At 35.2% G+C, this 25,640-nt stretch overlaps 2 protein-coding genes and 1 pseudogene across 6 annotated transcripts in view; 2 read left to right on the top strand and 1 right to left on the bottom strand.

Moving 5' to 3' along the window:
- The window catches only part of CEP85L (centrosomal protein 85 like), a 218,189-nt gene that overhangs the window by 111,772 nt on the left and 80,777 nt on the right, over positions 1-25,640 (top strand). The window lies entirely within an intron of this gene.
- On the bottom strand, positions 3,621-14,715 carry PLN (phospholamban). Its single transcript, XM_025864853.2, has 2 exons — positions 14,599-14,715; positions 3,621-5,993 (listed from the first exon to the last, which is right to left on the bottom strand). Exon 2 carries the CDS (start codon positions 5,890-5,892, stop codon positions 5,734-5,736), a length of 159 nt encoding a protein of 52 aa, XP_025720638.1. The 5' UTR covers positions 5,893-5,993; positions 14,599-14,715; the 3' UTR covers positions 3,621-5,733.
- LOC112817637 (trifunctional enzyme subunit beta, mitochondrial pseudogene) lies at positions 23,512-25,511 on the top strand (annotated as a pseudogene).

Genomic DNA, 25,640 nt, shown 5'->3' with positions numbered 1-25,640 from the left:
ATCAGTTTGAGGAAAGCACTTTATAAAATATCACATGTAAATAAAAGTGGTGTGTATCCCCTAAAGTAACGTGTAAATGTGTACATTTCTTGATTTGGAAATGTTTTCTATTCCAGGATAATTTCCACAGCTCATTTTAAGTGGAAAAGCAATTATCTATAGAATTTTTTTGTAAATCCTGTCTTCCATTTTTTATTACCAGAATTTTCTGAAACTCATTAATTCTATTAGAAATTGTAAAATTTCCCTTTAAAAAAACACTTAAAATTACTATTTATTACTGCTACTAATAAAAAATATTAAAGATTAAAGGAATATATCCTGTTAAAGGATAAGGAGATCACTTACCTAGAAACCTCACAAATCTGAGTCCCAAAACATACACACACCTGAATGTGCTACATTTACAGGGGAATCCTTAACACATCCCATGTGCCTTCCTTATTCTTGTTTGGACACAGTACTAAACAATCTTGATTATGTATAAAAACCACATAACCAATAAGAAACATTGTTATGATGTTTGAATTACAAATCAGAAAAGAGCAATTTAACCAGATTTCTGATTTTTCAGTTCAAGTGATTGAAAGATAGGAAACCTAATTTTTATAATTATTTTTTTAAAGATTTTATTTATCTGAGAGAGAGAGAGAGAGAGCGTAGAGGGAGAGTGAAAAGGAGAAACAGACTCCCTGCTGAGCAGGGAGCTTGATGCAGGACTCAATCCCAGGACCCTGGGATCATGACCTGAGCTGAAGGCAGACGCCTAACCAACTGAGCCACCCAGGCACCCCAGAAACCTAATTTTTAAAATACTATTCTATTTTAGTTCTCAAATGCTTTGTGATTATATGAGACCAGGGATCAGATTATTTCTCCAGTTGGTATTTTTGCACAGAATTGTAGTTGTCCATGGGGTGCTGAGTAATACTATTCCAACCTGAAGGTGTGATAGAAAGGTAACTGAGAAAATTGAGTGAATTTAAAGGAATAAGTACTAATTTACGACTTTCATTCTGCTTAGAAAATGCTCTGCTTTGAAGTTTGTCCCAACCTTGGAACAATGCAAAGAGAATAGGAAGCTTGGAGGTGCACTGTAGAGCCAAACTTATTTTTAAATCTTCTCCCTAGTACATGGTAGAGGAAGAAGGCTACTAGAGGACATTTGCACACACCCTGGGATGTCCTACTTTTTGATGAACCGTATTTGGGATGGTCTCTTTGTAGTGCTCCTAAGTGTTGTAGAGGAAAGATGAAACCAGGTAAAGAAAACTTAGACTCCTCATGTCTAAGTTTTAATGGTCCATTCTCTTCTCATTCCCTTCTTGTACTATTACAGAAAACAGTTCTTAAATACCTTCTCCTTGGAGCCTCCAAGTTTTGTCTTTATTATAAAAGTTCTGATCTTGGGTGCCTGGGTGGCTCAGTTGGTTAAGCGACTGCCTTCGGCTCCGGTCATGATCCTGGAGTCCCGGGATTGAGTCCCATATCGGGCTCCCTGCTCAGGGGGGAGCCTGCTTCTCCCTCTGACCCTCTTCCCTCTTGTGCTCTCTGTCTCTCATTCTCTCTCTCTCAAAACAATAAAATCTTTAAAAAAAAAAAAAAAAGTTCTGATCTTGGTTGTTTCTTTCTTTTTTTTAAAGATTTTATTTATTTGACAGAGAAAGAGCACAAGTAGGCAGAGTGGCAGGGAGAGGGAGAAGCAGGCCCTTTGCTGAGCAGGGAGCCCGATGCAGGGCTTGATCCCAGGACCCTGGGATCACAACCCGAGCCGAAGGCAGACGTTTAACCGATTGAGCCACCCAGGTGTCCCCATCTTGGTTGTTTCTTAAAAGACTTTAAAGAATTGACTTCCTTTTAGTCTAATTTCCATAAAGGGAAGAGCCATAATAAGGATCAGCCCATCTGATAAATTGTGAGATATGTGTATGATTTTCAAGCACAACTCCTAAACTCTCACCATAAAAGAAACCTCTCTTTTTACAACCAAGGAAAGGAAATTGGCAGAGTCACAATCTAACACCACCATAGATTTATATAGAACTTTGTAGCTCTCGGAAGTGTTTTATCTCATTTGATCTGCACAGTTCTTTCCCTGCTTTTCTCCCTCCAAAGGTTAATATTGTAATGTGGAAGTTTTGCTCTTCTTAGGAATAATCATTGAGTCAGCCTCACAGTGTCATGCTCATGCTGTTCCTTGATTCCCATGATTTCCTACTAACTCAGCTAGAATGCAGGTAGTGTAGTACTCTGAAATATTTTCCTTTGTGAATGAAGAGAGGCCATCTATGCCTTCAGGTGGTTAGAATATAGACCTCCATGTGCAAACTGTCTTTGGGTCTTTCCTCTGTTCTATGTCACCCCTCTCCTCCCACCCTCCCCAAAAACTCTCTGACCCTACAAGGACTATGACAGAAGAGGAAGACAAACAACAGAGCCTTGTCTTCTCTTTGGAAAGAATGTATCCCTTACCATGTCCCTCTTTTCTTTCTTTCCTGGGGGGTGGGGGAACAGGGGAAGGGAATGGAAGATGTATACCTCTACACACAGCAGTATCCTTGGATTCCTGTAAGCTCACAATGCATCTCTCGGGCAGTAGTGAAGAAATGGTCTGTTTATTGATGAAGTTTATCTTCTTTTCTCTTACATTCCTTAGGATGTTGCTAAGTTCTGTGTTGCAATCATTTTAAAAAGAGGAAGATAAAATTTAAATCATTTAAATCATAAAAACCCCATTTAAATCATGACGGGGCTTGATCAGCCAAAATATTGACACCTAATGATTTCAGCATATTTTGCTGAAAAATTTATATAAATCAAAAATGTAAATAAAATTTTGATAAAATGACTTAAATGACTTGGTTTTTGTTTAACATGATAAAAGAATGATAAAGTTTTATTTTTAACATGAGAGTGTTTTATGTATTGCATACCTGAAAAGAAACAGTTTTCTTATTTTTCTTATTTTTGTATATTTTTTTTACTGTTTAAGAAGATATAACTGAACTGAAAAATATGAACCCTATGGCACTCTAAATAGATAGGATGTGACATGACACATTCACTCAGTAGCTAAAAAGCATATAATTGGTTTTTGTATACATGCTTTAATAAATTAGTAATGTGTTTGACTTTTTTTAACCTTATTTTCTACATAATATCAGCATATAACTTTATACATCTTAAAGTTGTGCTGTTACTTAGCAGAAGAGCAAATTTTTTTAAAAACTTAGCATTTTCTCACTTTGCCAGAAGATCAGAAAATAATCAAAGGAGAAATAAAATCTAAATAGTAGAAAATTCATTATTTTATGTAGGTCTGCCCTCTTGTGTCTGTATGAGGAAATAATTGATCTTTTGAGAAAAGTCATTGAAAACAATCTACAAATGCAAAACTGCTTCTAAGGATGTTTTATGGCCATATCAATCATGAGTTGTATTAAAGAGCAATTTCACTGAGTTCAAGAAGGTTCTTTTTAATATAGGTGATTTGCATTAAATAAACATTTTGAACCAACTTAAATATAAATGGCAACATTGAACATTTAAAAATTAGTTCATTTTTAGTACTCTGTAAATTAAGATTAAAATTTATTGTACAGTAGAAAGAACATTTGGTATTTAAAAATTTTAAATACATTGTTTTATTTTATCTTACTCTTTACATATCATGATCAACAGAATAAATAAATTCCATTTAAAGAATAGGTTTTTGTTCTACATTATAATCTGAGTTACAATATTCTGTAATCCTCAAGAAAAAGGTTTTAATTTCTATTAAAGTCAGCATGAAAAAACAAAAAAACTTATTTCTGTTTTACTTAGGGAAATACCCCATAACTTCACATTTTATAGTTTGATGTTGATATTGTAATAATGAACAATACAATGAAAGGAACAGAATTTAGCATTTCAGGTTTCCCACTTACTAACATCAGTGCGTCGAATTGTAGAACTTGGTACTTTTTTCACAAGTAATTACTGAGACCAGTGATGTGAATGTATTGCTTATTATTTATAAGCTTTTTAGTTGATATTCGGGATCTCCAACCCAGAGATGAGGCTTTGCTGAAATCTCCCTGTCAGTTGATGAGATCCTTTTTCCTCTGTTCCTCAAATATCAGTGAATCAAAACTATCCCCCCCCATCTCCAGTACCTGTCAGGTACCCAGAAAAAATTTAAAGCACTGTCTCCTTTACTAATCTGTTAGCCGCACTTGTTCTGTAAACCAAGATCAGCACTGACTTTTCAAAATCTTTTAGTAACCACATTTTAGCAAACCATACAGTAAATTATGTGTCCTCTACTCTTTTAGTAACTGCTATATTAGTAATAGGTCTTGAATTGAAGTTAAAATTATTGGATTATGCAGTATAGGTATAAACCACTTTAGGCCTAATTCTAAACTGAATCAAGTTAAATTAACAAATTTTGGTGAATGTCTTTTCCAGTACCAAGTTTCACTTCTATTATGAGTTGGAAGATACTTTTAAGTGATCAGAGGGGAAGTTGAAAATATATTCAGCAAGAAAATAATTGTAGATTAACTTTGCTGGATTTATAATTTAGCATGGTAGAATGGCCTACCAAGTAGGTATTGACCATTTGGTTGACAGATTAAGGAAAATAACTATGTCCTGTTATAAACCATAGGACAAAAAGTTCTTGTCAAAATGTGATCAAATAATTAATTTTGGGGAGCCCCAAATTTTATTTTTTTATGCTTGAAAGGACATATTTTCCTTTTATTATTTTTGAAATTCTTCTCCTTGCCTATATTGAGGATGAGGTTAAGAATAGAAGACAATCTATAAAATCATTCTAAAGTCTTAAGATTTCATGATTTCAAAGACATAGTGTGGTAGGTTACGTACTTAGATGATCAACCACAGCGCTTTAAGTTAGGTTAGACTCTGTTCTATTACTGTATTAGTAATTATGGCTAATCATACTGTCAGCTGTTAAATTAATCAGTATTTCTACAGAGAACAGATTTATGGTTTGCCTTCATATACTAGCATTCTGTAATTCTTTGAAAAAATTAGTTACGAGAAGTTTTATTTATGTAAGAGTATGGCCTTACTTTTTCTTACTTGATTCTCTTAAACTTTAAAAAAATGTTAGTGTAGTACAGAGAAAGAATACAATTTCTATTTTAAAATGTAGGTTATGTGAGTTACTACAAAGAGTTCTGAAATTATAATAAAGATAACAGATGTGAGGAAACAGTAGGCTATTTCAAATGATGACTGTTCATTTGAATGATTATTTTGGTACTTGGTGAAGACCTGAAAAATATTTAATAAACATCACAGAGGTTTTTACAGTACAATGTAAATTATATTTACCCCAGATAGTGAAGCTAATGCTTTATATGTGAAGTGAACTGGTTAGCAGTGCAGTTTCAAAACTAAACCCTACTTCATCCTCAGAAAAGATTTGGGACAGAAACTTACAAGCTCTGTAAGTGTCTGAATTCAAATTACATTATGCACACTTAACAGTCATTTTGAAGTTAATTTTTGAAAATAAAGCTCTTTTCATGTTTACAAGATCCCGCAGATGAATATATTTGCTAACAATTAGTTTTGTCCTGAATCTTGACCTTTTCACAAAGAAATTCTTCTACTTAGGAAGTGGTCTGTTATGTAGTATTTTTTTCCCTTCTTCATGGGATGACAGATTTTAAGCTGATGGTGACAAGTTGCATCACTGGAGATTGCAGCAGAACTTCAGAGAAGCATCACAATGATGCAGATCAACAAGAGACATATTAAAATGAGACAGAAATTTATAAATAGGTTCTGGAGATTTTGACGTGCCTGTTGAGGCATTTCAATGGTTGAAGCTCTTCTTATAGCAGAGCGAGTGAGGTATTGGACTTTCTCCATGACCCCAGAAAAGCAGGAAGTCTCAAGTTTTAAGTGGTGAAGAGAAAGGTAAAAAGCTGACAGTCAAATGTGAGCTCAGTCACTCTCTTCTTTTGGATAGCCTGGAATGTAAAAATAGCAAATGGATTAGGATCATGTGTGTAACCTATTCTCTGAACAGGTAAAAAACTCAATTTTGTATTAATTCATCTTCCTCAATATTATTTGTATTTATGACATCAAATACATTTCTCTGTAGTCTTTTTTCATGAGGATCACTGTGATGTCTTTCTTTGTCTTGTGTTTGGAGTGTAAGAACTTCAGTCTTTGCCTCCTGCTCTCAAAATGACTAGAATATAGTTTGGTTTAGGGTGCAGCTCATTTTGGACTATTCCTTTGAACAAAAGTTCTCTCATAGTTTCATAACGACTATTTCTGTGAGAGCATAATTCTTGTGAACATTAGTGTATTAATAACTTCAGAGAAAATCTCATAAAAACAAATACATGTAAGAAATTATTTTCCAGATGTTGATTTTAGTACAAAATAAAAGTTAAATGAGAAGTATTTTACCAGAACTATCGATTCAAATGTTTGTCATTCCTTTTTATGATTTTATAGCTTTGTAGAATATGCTATTTTGAGTAACATTTTAACAAGACTGGATATTAAGTACTGAAGACTATCAGGCCCAGAAAGCATAGTAATAAAATTACCATTATCTTGGGGCACCTCAGGGGTGTAGTCTGTTAAGCATCCTACTCTTGGTTTCGGCTCAGGTTGTGATCCTCAGGGTCCTAAGATCCAGCCCCCCCATCAGGCTCCACGCTCAGCACAGAGTCTGCTTAAGTTTCTCTCTCCCTCTGCCCCTCCCTCTGTGCACATGCACGCGCACATTCTCTCTTCCTCTCTCTAAAATCAGTCTTTAAAAAATTATTATCTCACTGTGTATCACAGACAGTTCCTATTTAGAAATGACCTGTACTCAAGAGCAGTGGTTTTCATTTGCTTTCTTTCAGAGGTTTCGTAAGTTATTCTGCCTAATGAGTGAAACAAAAATAAAACAATGCATTATTATAGAAAAATTAGAGATTAGAAATTAACTGTAAATTAAGCATCTAGAGATAATAGTTACTAAGATTTAGGGATATTTTGTTGTCAATTAAGATATTTCTATATAAATTTTGAAATAAAAATTAGAAATGGAATTTTTAAAAAAGCCCATAATTAATTGCCCGGAGATAATGGGTGTTAACATTTGTTGATATATCATTGTTGGTCAAGATATTACCACCTATCCCAGCCTCCAGATTTCATTTTCTCCCTAATCTTTACACATTCCATGAAAGCCCAGCTCAAGTGGTTAGCTCCATTTCTGAGAGAGGCTAGTTGAAGAGGCAGAGGGGAGAACTGAAAGAATGGGAGAGTGAAGATGTCTCTCAGGCATGATCAGTGAGAACTAGGCATTTAGGTTTACAGAGACACCATGTGGTAAATGCTACCTCAGTTTGGCTCTGTTACGTTTGAATTATATACTAGACTGGGCTTTCATTCGGCTGGAGACTCTGGCCTCCTTCCTATTTTGATCTGTAGTGAGGAGAGAGAACATCAGACTTCATTCTCTTAAAGAGTTGGTAACAACCTGTGTTTCCCTAGCATGTGTATGTCTGTAGCATATATTCTTCATTGTCCAACACAAGTGGCTGTTAATTTATAAGACCCCTTCTACGTGGTAGATGCCAGCTTGAGAGTATTTATTTAATTTCTTTTGTTTGAATTCCTCAGATAAAATTCTGTAGAAATAAAGCCTTTTTTAATTTTGTTCTTTAAGAAAATGCATCCTTTAAGTTTTTTTCTGCTTAGGTTTGCTTATTATAGATACAATGAATTTATATTATTGGTTAAATGTGGGGAAGATCCCTATTATTCATTCTTTTATGTATTTGACTAGTTTATGTGAGAATGTATAACAGAAGAGTTAAGAAAGGAATAAGAACAAGCATTGGTCATTCCTATTAGAACTTAAATTTTCATGAAGTTTCATGACTTAAATGGTCTACTAGTTCTGATTTTAAAAATTACTTTGAGAAAAAACATGGAAAAGGAGGAAGCTGGCTAGTTGTTCATCATGAAGCATATATGCAAGAGTCATTCCCTACCCTGACACTTTGATGAGTGGGACTTCAGTCACATGAAACATGTCACCTTTCCATAAATACTTCATTGCCTTTTTTGATTCTGTCTTTTGCACATGTTGTTCTGGCTCTGCCTGGAATGTCTGCCCTCCACCCCCCCCCCCCCCCGCTCTACCTTTGATTCTTTGCCAGGCAAACTTCAGTTGATCCTTAAGGCCCAGTTTGAATATCACTTCCTAATGAAACTTTCCATTACGCATTAAGGTAAAATTGGTTATCACCTCTGCTGGTTTTCAGTGGGGCTTTAGTGTTACCTATATCAGGAGAGCTATCAGGCTGTGCTATAATTTTGATTCGCATGTCCTTGTCCTCAGGTAGATTTCTAGTTCATGATATAAGGAACTCTACATATTTATTTTGTATTCTAGTATTCAGTACATGGTTGTTACTATTTGAATAAATCAGTGAAGCTGAACAAGTGGCTCTTATGATTTACTTTAATAGTTTTAGAAAATTGTTAATGATCAAAGGTAGTGCTGGGACTGACAGATTAACCAGTTAGAATGACAGAATTTGATAGTTGAACACATAATCTCCAGTATTATTCTCAAGTCTCTATTACAGATGAGGGAAATGAGGCTTAGAGGATTACAGCTTAGATAAATTGTTGTTAATATTAACAACGTTAACCTGAAGGAGGCTTTATACAGATGGGTATTTGGTGTTTGTGAAATATGAAGAGGTACACCCTAGGGAGATGAACTCTCTACTGACGAAAGTATGATGAATATATTTTAAAGATTATCTCATGTTGCATCAACAGCCAACCCATTACTGAAAAAGGATAGTTTGTTCCTGGAAACAAATTGAGTATAAAGGCAATAACCAAAAATAGTGTTGTTTCTTGTCAAACTTAGAAATATGTTGTTATTCTAAACTGATTTATAGCCACTTTATAATCTTATGCTAAAACCAAAAACAAATCTGCTTTACATGCTGAAATGTTAGCTGTATGCTCAATTTATTGGGCCCAGTTTATTTTACAGTTCAAACTCTGGAATGTGTTGAGTCCTGATTCTACTGAACTTCCAAAATCTGGGGGATAATAATTAAGCCAGAATTCATCCATATAAGATGGGTCTTCCTGTCATATGTTGAGAATTGAAGAGCTGTGTGTGGGAATGGCACAATTCTCTCTTTGGAGTTGTCTATAACCTTCACTACATCATAGTTTATGGCGTGGTGGTCAGGTGTTCATCCTTTTCTCTTCACTCAACAACATACTCTGAGTTTACAACTCCTACAGTCTTTTTCTCTCCTCCATTCCTTAGAGGCAAGCTCTTAATAGGATAATATTTGATGGAAAGCCTCAAAAAAGCAGTTTCACTTTATATTCATTTTATCTGATGATAATAGAGCATTCTTTTAGGATAATCATAAATAGATTGTATTGGGAGGTTTTGAACTTGTATCTTGCACCAGCAGTGATGGAGATAGAAATTAGTCCTACCTTCCCTTTTAAAGGAAAAGTATAGATTAGTTGTGTGGGACAGGAGGAGTAAAGATACTTTAAAAGTTAATTCATCACCCAGCCTGTAGAATCAGAATACTGAAAATGCAAAAGATTCTTTGATAGGGATCTGGTTGTAGAAATGCCATATTCCTGTCTCTTGAGTTAACATGAGTTACATGTAAGAGGCAGAAAAGTACCCACACAGTATTTTGTATACTGTGGGATCTATGATTATTTTTGGAGGAATGGGAAGAATACTATTCTTTTTTTTTTTTAATTATTTATTTATTTATTTGTCAGAGAAAGAGAGAGCACAAGCTGGGTAGCGGCAGGCAGAGGGAGAAGCAGGCTCCCCGCTGAGCAGGGAGCCCGATGTGGGACTTGATCCCAGGACCCTGAGATCATGACCAGAGCCAAAAGCAGATGCTCAACCAACTGAGCCACTCAGGTGTCCCAGAAGAATACTCTTCTTTATAGGATTTATAAAGTCTTTCGTTGTCCACTTTTCCTCATTTGCTCAAAAAAAAATGAAATTGGGAAGTATAGCTGTCAAGTTCAAGATCCTATTCTGTTTTTTGAAATGGAGGAATGAAAGAGACAAACCACAGGGAACTCTTAATCCTTCAACTAAGACAGTACCATGGTAGGCAACAATTGGGTGTAAGGTACTGTATCAGCTTCCACAAGGGCCCTCACTTTGTAGTGAGTCCTATTAATGTAATATTAGATGCATTCTTGTGCAGAACAAGCCTCAGTCTCAGTAGACTTTGGAAAACATTTGGTGGTCTGCTTTATGTCTTGCTAGGAAATTAAACCTTAACAATGGCAGCAGCAATCCTCACCTATAATTTAAGTACTTTCAGTGCTTTGCATAATTTTCTGAACTTCAGTTTTGGGGGGGTACTTTCTGTGCTGAAACCATAAATTCCTGAGCTTCTTTTTGAAATCCAGAATTTTGCTTTTTTATTTTTGACTGCTTACTCTTTTAGTAAATGGGGATATATTTTCCTAGTAAACTCAAGTAATACTCATCTAACACTGCAGTCCAACAGGTACTTTTTAGAATTTTTTCCATTTAATTGGTTCAGAAGATTAGAATTCTCTATAGATTTGAGTGTACAGTACCTATCTATATTAAGATTATTTTGGGGTTTTATTTTTTCTTACTAATCACTGTCATTTTCACAGATATCTGGAAGTGATTGTATATGCATGTTTTGTGACTTGTTGAATTAAGACAGGACAGTTCATCATAGATTTATTATCAGTGTTGGCATCCAGTTCATCATAGATTTATTATCAACATTGGCATCCAATATTGGCATCATAGATTTATTACCAATGTTGGCATCAATTTGGTAGAATAATTTTCTTTTTGAGATTGCCTAATGTTAAACTTGGATGTTCTGTTTCAAGTTACTTTGTGGCAGCAACATTCCAGAACTTTGTTGGTCCACACTGACTATTTGAAAGAAGCTTCACTGCTTCTGCCTGGTTATGAAAAGAATTGTGTAAACATAAAAATCAATATATTCTCAGCCCCTAAATTGACTCTATAATGAAATGTTTTCCTTGCTGTAAAGCTCTGCTTTGAGGAAAATTCATTAAACAGTAGCATAGAGAGATTTTCTCTTTGAAATTGTCACATTGCTGTTGCTGTTTTGTCTGTAGGCTTGTCCTCATCTGTTTTTATGTTAAAATTAATTTATTCACAATTAAAGTATTCTTTTTAATCCTGTAGTAGTTGAGACTTAAGATTCTTCTCCTGGGGGAAGAGATATGGGAAGGGAGTGCAGGGGGAAAGTTTTAAGGAAAAATGAATGCTAGTTATATAAACCCCCCACTGATGTAAGTGAAATGGTCTTTTTTTTTTTGAAAGACCTGAAGGTGGAGTACATTTTAAAAATCACTAGAGGTCCTCAGTTGACTGTGAGTATACTAGGGTGGTGCTGTAGGCCCAGGCTTCACTTTACCATGTTTATTTGGTAATATATGCTTCAGAATTATGTAGGGTAAGAACATTGAAGTACAATTTCTAGAAATGTTCAAAAGACTATGTATTATCTGATTTAGGTAATTGTAATTTAGAAAGATTATTTCCTTGATTTTTAACCTTTAATTTTGTTCCTTAGCTGCTCTGATTGACACTGTTAATTCACAGTTTAGATGGAAAGTCATTTTCATAGTAACAAATAACAAAGCAAGATTCCTCTGTTCAAGCACTTTAAAATAAATACGGTGGAATATTTTAAATGGTAGAATGTGAGGAGGTCAGAAATGAAATTGAGGTAAGGATTTAATATTGGAGCTGGAATAAAGTACAAAAGTGTGGTTTTTGTGAAAAGTTTTGAGAAGTTAACCTAGATTTTAGGCATCAAGGCTAAACAGATCAAAGTCATGAATATTTTAGGAATGAAACAAATTAAAAGGAAACATTGATTGTGGTATGTTACATTGTTTTTTAAAGCCTGTGCAGCTATTTTGAGTTTTGCCTCCCATGGTTTATTGCTTAATAACAAGGATATCTATAATTTTCTTATATCCCTGTCTTTAAAAGTGATCAGGAGAATATTATATAGGTTATTAAGGACATAATGCCCCATACGTAAATTAGCTTTAAGTGAAATGGAGTGGTTTTGAATTGAAGTTTGTGTCCTCTAACTTTGCATTTAGGGTACCACTAACTATTTGAGGACTTTCAGTTTATTTTGCTTTGCCAATGTCATGATGTATTTTTAAGCCATGTTGATCAGTGGATGTGATGTGCATGTGGTTTAGAGTTCTGAAATCTTGGCTCTGGCCAAGGCACCACCATTTCCTAGTTCCGTGACCTTGCAATTCACCTTTTTGCATCTGTTTCCTAAATTATAAAATAGAGATGCAGTATCAAACATATAGGGGGTTAAAAGGATCAAATGAAATTTTGGTGTATACCAGTACATTTAGAAGATTGTTCAGAAATAAAGAAGGAAGTTTTAATTGACTCTTTATTTCTAGGATTGGTAATAAACATACAGTCTAACTTAGAGAGTTAATCTATTCTTTACATTTAATTTTTACTTAAAAGTGTAATATATTACATAATCTAATACATATTACATAATACATTTAATACATTAACATTTTTATTCTTTTATACAAATTTTGTTTATACAAATATTTTGTTTATACAACTATTCTGTCTCCGACTAATTAGATTAAGAAACAATACATAAAAATATGTAAACAAATAGTTTTATTCTGGAATATTATTTTCCTTAATGTCCACTACAGTGCTGTTAAAATAATTCTGATATTTGCGTTTTAGGAAATGATAGTGACTGACATCCCTTAGTAAAGCAAGTACTTTAGCTCTTTCACGTGTTTTTAAAACAATCAATTTTTCACAAACATTTTTCATATTTCTTCCATTTTATTTCATCTGACACTTTTTTTTACACTTAATTTTAAACTTCCTGTCTTTGTAAACAAAGACAATACTTAAATTTCACCTTATGATAGAGATAAACTAGTTGGAACATAATGTCTGGCACTAGGGTATTTATGTTTAAAATTTGAACAACTGTCACTGTAACTGTGTAATTTTTATTAGCCTGTATACATTCCATTATTTAAGGATAACTTATAACAGAATTTGTGCTCTTTCTAGAAATTATCTAACTTTTTGGAGCAATATGTGATGTTACAAAATTCTGGTATCATAAAAGAATTCATGAATATCCCATTTGAAGTGTGGGAATGTAATTTGTTAGGTATTTGAGTAAAAAATGTGTAAATATATACATAAAACACCTGCACCAAGTGACTTTTATGTGATATCAAAGGAAAAAAACATTTTATGAATATAAAGATAATGAGAGGCAGTTACAGTGCCTCAGTGGTAGGCAAAAATTAGAAATGTTTTTGCATGTCTTAAGGAAAGCCGCTTGTGGAATTACAAAGTTCTTTCTGTAAAAAAGCAATAGAGTTAATTTTTGTCATAGGAACCTAGAATTCCAGAGATAAATTTTATTTTGACATACACGTGAAAATGTCCTCTATGTCCTGACAGAGATTTAAGAATGAAGACACATTTCATATATTAAACTGAGGATTGTTATAACATCAAGAGTAAGTGGAATTCAAACAGAAGTCATAAAATTTATTGTATCATCTTCATTTCTGGGCATTTAAAGAATTTCCTTCTCTCCCATCACTGCCCTTCTAAATGCAGGAGAGGATAATGAGAAACCAGGGAGGATAGTAACTTGATAACAGTCTATTCATTAATAAGCAGAATAAACACTTTTATCAAATTCACTCAAATGAGATATTTAGGAATGTTCTGCCAAAATAATGTGTCTTTATTTTTAAAAAGTGCCGAATTGGTATTCTCTAACTTTACAAAGAATTTTACATGTGTTTTTGATGGATGTTTTAAAATTTCCAAGCTTGTTACTTATGATACAGTGTTGGACTTCATATAAGTAACTGAATTTATTAAATCTTCGAATTATTTTTAGAAGTGTTTGTTAAAAGTTGAGTGGACTTTATAAGAGTGAAAAAATATTCTATTAAATATTTACTTTATGTAAAGACTCATAATGATGATACTGGAATAGTTATGCTAGCAGTGTGCATGTTGTACAGTCACACGACTGCTGATAGTATCACAGATGTAACTGGAAGCCCAGTCCTACCGTATTTCTCAGCACATTAACAGATAATGAGATGAAGCCATTGTTTTTGCTTGAAGAAATAAAATCTCCATTACCACCAAATATGGTAACATAATTGAAAGATATTTTAATTGACAGAAAATTCGCTTTTGAAAAGCAAAATAAAAATGAAAATCAAATTAAAATGACAAACCAATAACCAAGGTCAAAAATGATGTGACCTTTATTATTTCAAAGTCTTAGTCTTACAATCACTGAACGGATATGCATTTATTTATAAATTAAGGTTTTTGTCATATCAAACATTTATTGTTTAACTTGGAACTGAAATTTACAAAACATGATTAACTCTTGAAAAAGTTCAGTAATTTTGAATTATAGAAAACAAGAATTACCAAAATCAGTGAAATCTATTTCTTACCTTGGCTGTTGTGATGATTACAATATAGAGTATTGTGAGTTGTATGAAGTCTTATCGGTGTTTAGTTGGAAAGTTTTCTGACTCTGTTACCAGACTTATGGCAACAATTGAAGTAGGTGTAGGAGAAAAAGTGCTCTAGGGCGGTCTTAATGATGTCACACAAGAATTCTGAAGTTATGATTGGTTAGCCATAGTCTTATCACAACCAAACTTTTTAGAATGTCATTTGTCTTACTTTAAGTATGGAAAGGTCATTAACACTTTGTGCCACATTTTTTGCTTGTAATTTTTAAAAGTATATGGGAGATAAATGAAATAAAAAAGTTCGGGGTGTTAGAAAGCTCCCTTTAAAGAATTCATGTATCTTCAGGCTTAGAAATAATTGTGTACTGATGGTGATAATGTTGAAGAACTAAAATAGATATATAGGAATTTTAATGAGTGAGAATATTACTGGCTTAAGTCGAACAACTTCCACTGTGTTGCTCCTGTTGCTTTAACACTGCGGTTTCATAATGTTAGCTCCTAACAATACAGTAATTAAACATTTTCACAGAATCATGTTTAATACCTTTTACTGTCTTGTTCTCTTTCTGCATACCACTATGTATATGGGGGAGGGGTGTGTGTGAGAAAACCAGGCTACTAACTGATTTCAGTTTAAAAAATTAACTTTATCAGATGAGATCGGGCATGTTCATAATACATGTATTTAATTAGTTTGTGTTTTCTTCAGGTAGAGCTTTAACAATATATTTACGAACAAGAATTATCATGTTTAAAGTGTTATATATTACTCCAAGAAAAGTTGCAATTTACAGATTTCAGTATTTAAGATTTTCAACAGCTGCAATAAACTACCGTAAAATCTTACTGAAATTTTAATAAGCAGAGGCAGTATCAAGAGTAACTTTATAGTAAAAATGGAATAACCACAGATGCCTAATCAGTGGCATTCTAGTTATTTATGATGCTTTCTTGAAAATAGGTGTGCCTTTTGTTAGACATTTAAGGTGTGTAATATTTCTAAAAGGATTGCCTCATATAATGCAGCAATTGTTTGCATGAAAATTACTATACAGATGAAATTTTAGTAAGTGGGATGGTATTTGAACTTCCTAGAACAGTTTTATCTGTAAGATTAGAACTGAGAAAAGAATTCTTTGGAAAGAGGTAGGCATCATTTTCCTGTTTTCTCTGATTTTTTGTTTATACTATATATTACATTTACCTAAATCACCACACCTGCAAATTCTAATTTTTAAATCTCTTCTGTAATTCTGGAGGAACTATTTGTTAGTTTTTGGTTTTTTTTAAATAGTAGAGTGAGCTCCTCCTGCTTCCCTTTCTTATGGGTAACTAAAATGTGGTGCAGTAGCTGCTTATGTGTCCTTAAATGGAGATGGTTTTGGCTTCTTCCAAAGAAAGATAAAATCCTTCTCTAGAGCAAATCTCTTGTTATTTAAAGAATCAGCTAAAACTAACAAAAAAATATTTCAAAGGACCCTTTGTGAACATTTCTAAGAGAAAATTTACAACTTAAAAATAAAACCCCAAACTAAAGAAATTGCACGAATAATGTTTGACATTTTGCTCAGAAATGCTACTAACATTTTTTCTTTCATAATAAAGATCTCTTATTATTATCATTGATTGCCAGTGATGACTGAAATGTAAACCTAGTTTGGAAATACAAGCCTAAAGTGGTTTATAGTGGTTTGTCAAAGATGACACAGCTGCTGAGCAATAGACTGAGGATTCAAATCTGGACCTGCTGCCTTATCTGTGGAATGGGTTTGTTGTGAGAGTTTAATGAGATGAAGTATGTGTCCTGACTATTAGAGATCCTGCAATGGAGTGTCCATTTAGTGTTGGTACAGTCGACCCTTGAACATGGCGGGTAAGGGTGCCAATACCCCCTCACATGTGGTTGAAAATCCACAGATAACTTTTGAGTCTTCAAAAACTACTGATAGCTTACTGTTAACCAGAAGCCTTATCAGTAATATAAACAGAACACATATTTTGTATATGTATTATATACTGTATTCTTACAATAAAGTAAAACTAGAGAAGAGAAAATGTTAAGAAAATCATAAGGAAATACTTTTATAATACTGTGCATATATTTATTTTTAAAAATCCTCATATAAGTGGGCTCCTGCAATTCAAACCCATACTGTTCAATTTTTTCTTTTCTTTCTTTTTTTTTTTTTTTAAGATTTTATTTATTTTATTTGAGAGAGAGAGAGCACAAACGGGCGGGGGAGAGGGAGAAGCAGACTTTCAGCTGAGCAGGGAGCCCGACATGGGATTCAATCCCAGGACCCTGGGATCATGACCCGAGCTGAAGGCAGACGTTTAACTGACTGAACCACCCAGGCACCCCTAGAAGATGATTCTTAACCTGCAGTCCATGGGTAGAGTTGAGTAGTCTTGAACTTGGATAGGAAAAAACAAATTACATCTTTATTTTTACTAAACTCTAAAAGAGATTTAGCATATCTTCAGTTTCGACTGTAGACTCTAAACTGCAGAAGTGTTAGCAATACGTTTGATTGTCACTATAGCAATCTCAGGTAATTTCATATATTTGTTTGCAGCTAGCTTAAAATACTGTTTACATCCATCATGGAAATTACCACAATTAGGCCTGCCTGGAAATACTGTTATTTAATGCATTAATAAAGCACAGATATTACATTGCAAATTTGCTTTTTTAAAAATAATTTTTCAGTATACATAATTTCCTTTCTAATCACATGCATCTTATTTATTTTTTAAGAAAGTTTTATTTTAGCACTATTCTAAATGTACAGAATTATTGCAAATACGGAGAGTTCCTGTATACCCCATACCCAGTTTTCCCTGTTGGTAACATCCTACGGTAGCATGGTACATTTGTCACAACACTTGCACCAGTGTTGGCTACATTATTTTAAGTAAAGCCCATACTTTATTGAGATTTCCTCAGTTTTCTCTAGTGTCCTTTATCTTTTCTAGGTTCCTATTCAGGGTATACTAGATTATATTTACTAGACATGTCTCCTTTGGTTCCCTTGGTTTTGACAGTTTTTGAGACTTTCATTTTTTTGGGTGACCCTGACCATTTTAAAGAGTACTGGTCAGATATTTTGTGGAATGTTCCCCAGTTGAGATTTGTCAGATGTTTCTCTCATGGTCAGACTGCCAGAGAGGTAAAGTACCATTTTCATTACATATCAAAAGTACATGCTGTCAACATGACTTATCACTACTGGTAACCTTGATCACCAGGTTGAAGTGTAGGGTCATCATCATTTTCCACTGTAAACTTAATTTCCCCCCTTCCTTACCATATTCCAGAAGAAAGTGACTATAGTATGTCCCACACTTATGCTTCACTCCCTTAAGAGTGGAGTGTCTATAAAAATTATTTGGAATCCAGTATATTTTATGCATGTAAAAACATTCTGAGAATGGATCAGTAGGCTTCACCAGTCTGCCATAAGAAGTCAGTGGCACAAAAAAAGGTAAGAATTCCTGTGTTTCTGTAGTTGTATGGGCAGTCCTTTCTGAAAGAGGGGGACTGAGTTTTCAAACAAGCTAAAATCCAGACCTCTTAGTTTGTTTTTTTAGGCCCTGTCTTTCTAGCTTTGTCTCTTATCACATTCCTTCGTATCCTGTCTCTGGCCCTGTACAGCTGCCCGTGGCCCTCTGAACAGGCTATTGTTCTATTTTAAGCCTCCCTCCTCCTTACGAACTTGTATTCCCAGCAAAGTGCTGTTTCAATTTACATCTGTGCAGCCCTCCCTGCCTTGTGCCAATTTTGCATGTTCCTCTATTATTTGTTTCTTTTTATTGTATTTATTAATGGTATCTGCCTACACTAGATTGCAAGCTCCTTGAGAGCTGATCCAGTAACTCATATTTATACCACTATTTACTTTCTCTGATACTTTTACCTAGTAGTATAGAACCTGGCTCATTGTAACTCTTAAATACTGATTGAATGAATGATTGGACAAGTGAATAAAAAGAGAACAAGGGTGGGCGCCTAGGTGGCTCAGTCGGTTAAGCGACTGCCTTCGGCTCAGGTCATGATCCTGGAGTCCCGGGATCGAGGCCCACATCGGGCTCCCTGCTCAGCCGGGAGTCTGCTTCTCCCTCTGACCCAACCCCCTCTCATGCTCTCTATCTCTAATTCTCTCTTTCTCAAGTAAATAAATAAAATCCTAAAAAAAAAGAGAACAAGGGAAGATTGCAAGGTGGTGGTGAATGAGTGATCCTGAAGAAGAAAATGTTAAGGACAATTAAAAAGTCCTTTTCAATTTCAAAGCTCACTGGGGGGAGGAGGAGAAGGATATGAATGATTGAGACACTTGGGATAAGAGTAGAATAACAGAAAATAATTTTTCTTCTCCTTATTTAAATTTGTTGAAAATGGGGCACCTGGGTGGCTCATTTGGTAAGTGTCTACCTTTGGCTCAGGTCATGATCCCAGGGTCCTGGGATCCAGCCCCACATTGGGCTCCCTGCTCCATGGGGAGCCTGCTTCTCCCTCTCCCTCTCCTCTGTCACTCCCCTCTTTGTGCTCTCTTACTCCCTCTCAAATAAATAAATAAATAAAATCTTTAAAAAATAGTATTGTTAAAAATACGTTTGGAGGGTAAGAGCCAAGGAAGGTCACACCATTAGCTTATGCTTCCCAAATTGAGCCTTTTAAAAATTAAATTTTTTTTCTCTCCTCATTGGATTGATAACAACCTCTGGTACTTAATATCCTTTGAATATTGTATGGCCTGCTTTTATATATATAGTTACTTAGCTTTTATTCTAATAGTAGTTATTTTTTTAATTTTAGTTATAAGCACCTTTAAGATTACCACCTAAAACAAAATGCAGAATGTTAATAATAATTTATATCTAACCACATGGTCCTGCCATGTTCCCCTTCTTTTCCCCACCCAAGCAAATGATTATTCTAAATCCTGAGTTCATTTCCTTGCATTTGTTTTTATATAGTTTTGTGACATTTTTAATGTGTCCCTTAAAAGTATTCTTTATTTTAGTTAACTTTATGTAAAGGAAGTCATGATGTGTGTCATCTTTTGCACAGAGTATTTAAATTGCAACTTGTAGAATGGTGTGTTACAGGTAAAGTTTCAAGGTAGACCAGTTCCTGGAAACCTAATAAAAATTTAGTTTAAGTGGTGACAAAATTAAAGTAAAATATAATACAGTACAAAAATAATACAGTAAAATGCACACTTTGCATACATTTTTGTGATACATACCACATTTCAAAGATTAGGGAGCTTTTTTTAGGTTTTTAGACCTGCTAGACAGCCAGGAGAAAGATTTTACCTAATTCTTGAGAGAACTTTTCAATTAAAAGTTTGAGAATTAGTGCCGTAAATTTTAAAGCTACCTATGGAAGGATTAATCGAAAAAACATCTAAGAACAAAAAGGGAGAATAGCAATAGTAGTCCTAGACTGAAGGGATAGGGAAGTGCCTAAGGCAGTAGAACATCTAGTGGGGATAAAAAGACCAATTCTGAAGTAACCTGCAAACCTTAACGGTTATTTGGAGGAGGTAGATTCACTTTTAGAATTGACTTGCCAGATACTTGGAGGCTCAAACATTTTATTTTTCCCTAAATGTCTGAACTCTCGACAGACTCTCTTTCCTTATTAAACTTCCCAGTTTGTGATGGGGAGGAGTTTGGTATCAATAGAGGCCAGTTAGTTTAAGGTAAGGGCTCACATAGGTATGCACAATTTTTGGAAAATTGATGAAACCACTCTGAGTGGTAGAAAGAAATGTTATAGGATGGTCTGTGGCTTCACAGAACTTGTCTATCAGTACACAAGTAATATGCAAATGAAACATTGAACATTTGGAAGTTAACCACTAGTGCAAGATAACATCAGGAGGACAAGGAAATTCAGGGTTAAGAATTAAATTAACACATATAATAAAGAATGATATGATTTTTAAGAGAACTGCATGTTTTTACAAAGGGAGCTGACAAGCCAGAGCTAAAATAAGAAATGGATACACTCACATACACTTACACCAGAATACAAATTTAACAACAACAAAAACAAGCCTCAGGGCTCTAGATACTTGTGTCAGAGCTCCATAAACCATGATGCTATTCCATTGTTAAGATTCTAATTCAGTTCCATGATTTGTATTCTCCCCCCACCCAATTTAAATTCATTATCTTTGTGCTTGGCACTCCAGCACCTGGGCCCCTTGCATTCCCAGTCTTTATGGTGGCATCATCATTTATTTTGTCATCCAGAATGGAAATTTGAGACCCATTCTTGTTTCTGTATTCTACCTGATGCCTCATTCATTAAGAAATCAATGTAAATTACCAGATATAAATCTTTTATCCATAGCTTCATCAGCGCTGCTCTAAACTTTTATAGAAACCCAGTAACTAGTCTTTCTACCATCTGTCTTTACCCTGTTATCCAAGTTGCTTTCTCAAGTGCAAAATTGACTGTCACTTACATGTTGAGAACTGTTCTTTATACCGTCATCTCCCTCAAGGTTAAAAGGCCAGACTTTACAGCATTTCATACAAAGGTCTTTCCTGATCTGTCATTGTCATCTATTCCTACCATAATGGATTTGGCAACTCTGCCATTGTATGTGTTATTTCTTTTTTCTGGAACCTGTTCCTTACTTTCTTGTTCCTCTGGGAAGCCTTCATTGTTCAAAATGAGTAGGGATGAGCCCGTCTTGTTAGTTTCTAATTTTAAATTGCATAAGTAATAAATACCTTTTATAATTCAGGTAGGTCAGATAAACCCAAAGTTGGAAGGGGACTTTATATATTTTATAGGTATATTTGTTTTCTTTGCCATGAACTTCATAAATAGAGGCTTTTTAGAGAATAGTTTTTCTATAATCCTTATGCTGCTTATCCCTTAGAAGATAAATTTAATGGATATTTAGAATATTATTTTACCATTATTACAAGGAGAAGTTGAAGGGAGAAGTGAGAATAAAGACCCTCCAAGGTTTCACATGACCTGATTTATCTCTAATGTTTGCTTCTGAAAATTTGAGATTTTACTTGCACTCGATTTTTTTTTTTTAGATTTTATTTATTTATTAGAAAAGAGAGAGAGCATGAGCAGGGGAAGGGGAGAGGGAGAAGTAGGCTCCCTGCACAGGGAGCCCGATGCGGGGCTGACCCAGGACCCTGGGCTCATGACCCAAGCTGAAGGCGGATGCTTAACTGAGCCACCCAAGTGCTCCATACTTAATGCTTGATTTGTTAAACTTGTTCACACTTTGATATATGTACGTAACATACCGATTTGTGGAGTAGCTATGTGTTGGTCATGGCTTAATGAGGAGCTGTGGAACTTGAACTGCCGTTCTTATCTTTTTCTTACTACTTTTCCTTAATGATTTTCAGAAAATGAGTCTGTACTCTAGTTTTCTCATAAATAAAATGAAGGCAGATTGAATTAATTTCTAATGTATCTTTGAAGCTCAAATGTTCTATGATTATACCAAACTAGCTTCAAAAATGTGGTTATTTTTAAAAGCCATTTATCTTACTAGCTCTGTTAAAATAATTAAACATGTAAATTTCACATTTTGGTTCTTAATTCATTCCTTTAGTCAAACTACAGGTTTACTGGTTGCCAAACACTGTACTAGGTAAATAGTATGGTTAAAAAAAAAAAGTCCTGGGGTGCCTGGGTGGCTCAGTCGTTAAGCGTCTGCCTTCAGCTCAGGTCATGATCCCAGGGTCCTGGGATCGAGCCCCACATCGGGCTCCCTGCTCCGCGGGAAGCCTGCTTCTCCCTCTCCCACTCCCCCTGCCTGTGCTCCCTCTCTTGCTGTGTCTCTCTGTCAAATAAATAAATAAGATCTTTAAAAAAAAAAAAAGTCCTTGTCTTTATGTATCTAATGGATACGTGAAGCTTAAGCTATGACAGGGAAGAAGTGGTAAACTGGATTTCATCAAAGCCAACAGCTTTTGTAATTCTAGGTACATCATCAAAAAACTGCAAAGACAACCCACAGATTGAGACAATATATTTGCTAATCATCTATCTGATGAGGATTGGTATCCAAGAAATATAATGAAATCTTAAAACTCAACAATAAGAAGACTAATTAATCAATGGGTACAGATCCTTAGTAGACATTTCTCCAAATAAGATATACAAATGGCCAATAAGCACGTGAAAAGATGCTCAGATGCTAAACATCATTAATCATTAGGGAAATATAAATCGAACCCACAATGAGGTATTACTTCACAGCCACTAAGATGTCTATAATCAAAATAAAAAAGACGAAACAGTAAGTGTTGAATGTAGAGTAAGCATAACCCTTGTACATTCCTAGTGGAAATGTAGATGTTGCAGCACTTTGGAAAACTCTTTGGCAGTTAACAGGTAAGCATAAACAGTTTCCACATGACCCAGCCACTCTACTCCAAGGTGGATGGCCAAGAGAATTGAAAACATCCAATGGAAACACTTGTACACAAATGTTCATAGTATGATTATTCATAACCAAAAGATGAAAACAACCCAAATGTCCATCAACTCTCCAAAAATGGATAAACAAATTTGGTGTATCGATACAGTTGAATGTTACTCAGCCATAAACAATAATAAAACTTATTCATGCTAAAAAAAAACTTTTAAAATAAATCAGTATCTGTTAATTGAAGAATAATTTTTACTTATTAATATGTTTGGGCATTTTTGATGTGATTATATATTAAAATATATATTATAAACTTTAATGACCCTGTTATTTTTGGCATATAAGTGTGCCATAATTTATTGAATTAGTCTCTTTTTGTTATTAAGTGATTTATAATTTTTGCCATTACAAACCACTAAAACACTATGGTGAATGTTTATATAAATAAATCTGATAATGTCTAGTCCCGGCACTTGAGTCCAAACCTTCCGTGTCTGCCGCGGGAGTTCGAGAGAACAGAGCTAAGATTTCAGAATGACTTCCATCTTGACTTACACGTTTAAAAATCTTCCCAGTACATCAAAATGGGCCCTCCAATCTCTAAGACCTCTGAGCTGTTCCTCCCAGCTACGAGCTGCCCCAGCTGCCCAGACCAAATCAAAGAAAACCTTAACGAAACCCAACAAGGAATATCGTGGTGGTGGATGGTGTTCGCATTCTGTTTTTGCAGTCAGGCACTTCACATAAGGACCTGATGCCACATGATTTGGCTAGAGCAGCACTTTCGGGTTTGCTGCATCGGACCAATGTCCCAAAGGATGTTGTTGATTATATCATCTTTGGCACAGTTATACAGGAATTGAAAACTAGCAATGTGGCTAGAGAGGCTGCCCTCGGAGCTGGCTTCTCTGACAGGACTCCTGTTCACACTGTCACCATGGCCTACATCTCTGCCAACCAAGCCATGACCACAGGTATTGGCTTGATCGCTTCTGGGCAGTATGATGTGGTCGTGGCAGGTGGTGTAGAGTTAATGTCTGACGTCCCTATTCGTCATTCAAGGAAAATGAGGAAAATGATGCTTGAACTCAATAAGGCCAAGACTCTGGGTCAGCGATTGTCTTTAATCTCGAAATTCAGATTGAATTTCCTGTCACCTGAGCTCCCTGCAGTGGCTGAGTTCTCCACCAGTGAGTCCATGGGCCACTCTGCAGACCGGCTGGCCGCTGCCTTCGCTCTTTCTCGATTGGACCAGGATGAGTATGCGCTGTGTTCACATAGCCTGGCCAAGAAGGCACAGGATGAAGGACTCCTTTCTGATGTTGTACCCTTCAAAGTACCAGGAAAAGATACAGTTACCAAAGATAATAGCATTCGTCCTTCCTCTCTGGAGCAGATGGCCAAGCTAAGACCTGCATTCATCAAGGCCTATGGCACAGTGACAGCTGCAAATTCTTCTTTCCTGACTGATGGTGCATCTGCAGTGCTGATTATGGCAGAAGAAAAAGCTCTGGCCATGGGTTATAAGCCGAAGGCATATTTGAGGGATTTTGTCTATGTGTCTCAGGATCCAAAAGATCAACTTTTACTTGGACCAACATATGCTACTCCAAAAGTTCTGGAAAAGGCAGGATTAACAATGAATGATATTGATGCTTTTGAATTTCATGAAGCATTCTCAGGTCAGATTTTGGCTAATTTTAAAGCCATGGATTCTGATTGGTTTGCACAAAACTACATGGGTAGAAAAACCAAGGTTGGGTCACCTCCTCTGGAGAAGTTCAACAACTGGGGTGGATCGCTGTCCCTGGGACATCCATTTGGAGCTACTGGCTGCCGGTTGGTCATGGCGGCTGCCAACAGATTGCGGAAGGAGGGAGGCCAGTACAGCTTAGTGGCTGCCTGTGCCGCCGGCGGGCAGGGCCATGCTATGATTGTGGAAGCATATCCAAAATAATAGATGATGAAGAGGTGACCTGGAGTTTCTGTGCAACACTCGCACTAGGCAATGCCATTCCAGTGCATTACTAAATGACATCCTTAGTTCCTAGCTCCTCTTAGGAAAACACGACCCGTGGCCTTCTGTCAAATACTTCGCAATGAAACCTTGCTAGTGCTCTGAGCTTTCCAGAAATCATGGCTTACCGCTATTTCAGGGATTTCTTAGTCACCAGAATCACAGTGATAACGTTTAAGCAATTGTTTTTGGTCTCTGTTTTCATTAAATACTAAGAGTTGCAATTTGGGAAAGAGGTTAGCTGAGATTTGGAGTCATCTTTATAACATTTGCAAATTACACTCTTTCCTGTTTGTGACCTAAAGACAAGTGTTTTCTATAAAATACCAATGTGCCTAAAGAAACTTAATTATGGAAAGATAATTCAGAGTTTAAATGTTCTTGACAACTTACAATAAATGTTTAGATGTATAAGTACCCTGTGAACCTTAATAAATGAGAAAGTATCGAAAAAAAATAAATCTGATATATTTGTCTTTTTCAGTCTCTTGGCTCTGTAAACTTGTTATAACTATTAGTTTATTCAAGGATGACCAAGCTCTTAAATGAATTTGATTTGTGTGAATTCCAAT

This window comes from Callorhinus ursinus, unplaced genomic scaffold (genome assembly GCF_003265705.2).
Source record: "Callorhinus ursinus isolate GAN/ISIS: 27379988/994484 unplaced genomic scaffold, GSC_fseal_2.0 scaffold6, whole genome shotgun sequence".
NCBI lineage: Eukaryota > Metazoa > Chordata > Mammalia > Carnivora > Otariidae > Callorhinus > Callorhinus ursinus.
The sequence above is the reverse complement of the archived record's forward strand: the minus strand, read 5'-3'. Positions and strand labels throughout refer to the sequence as shown.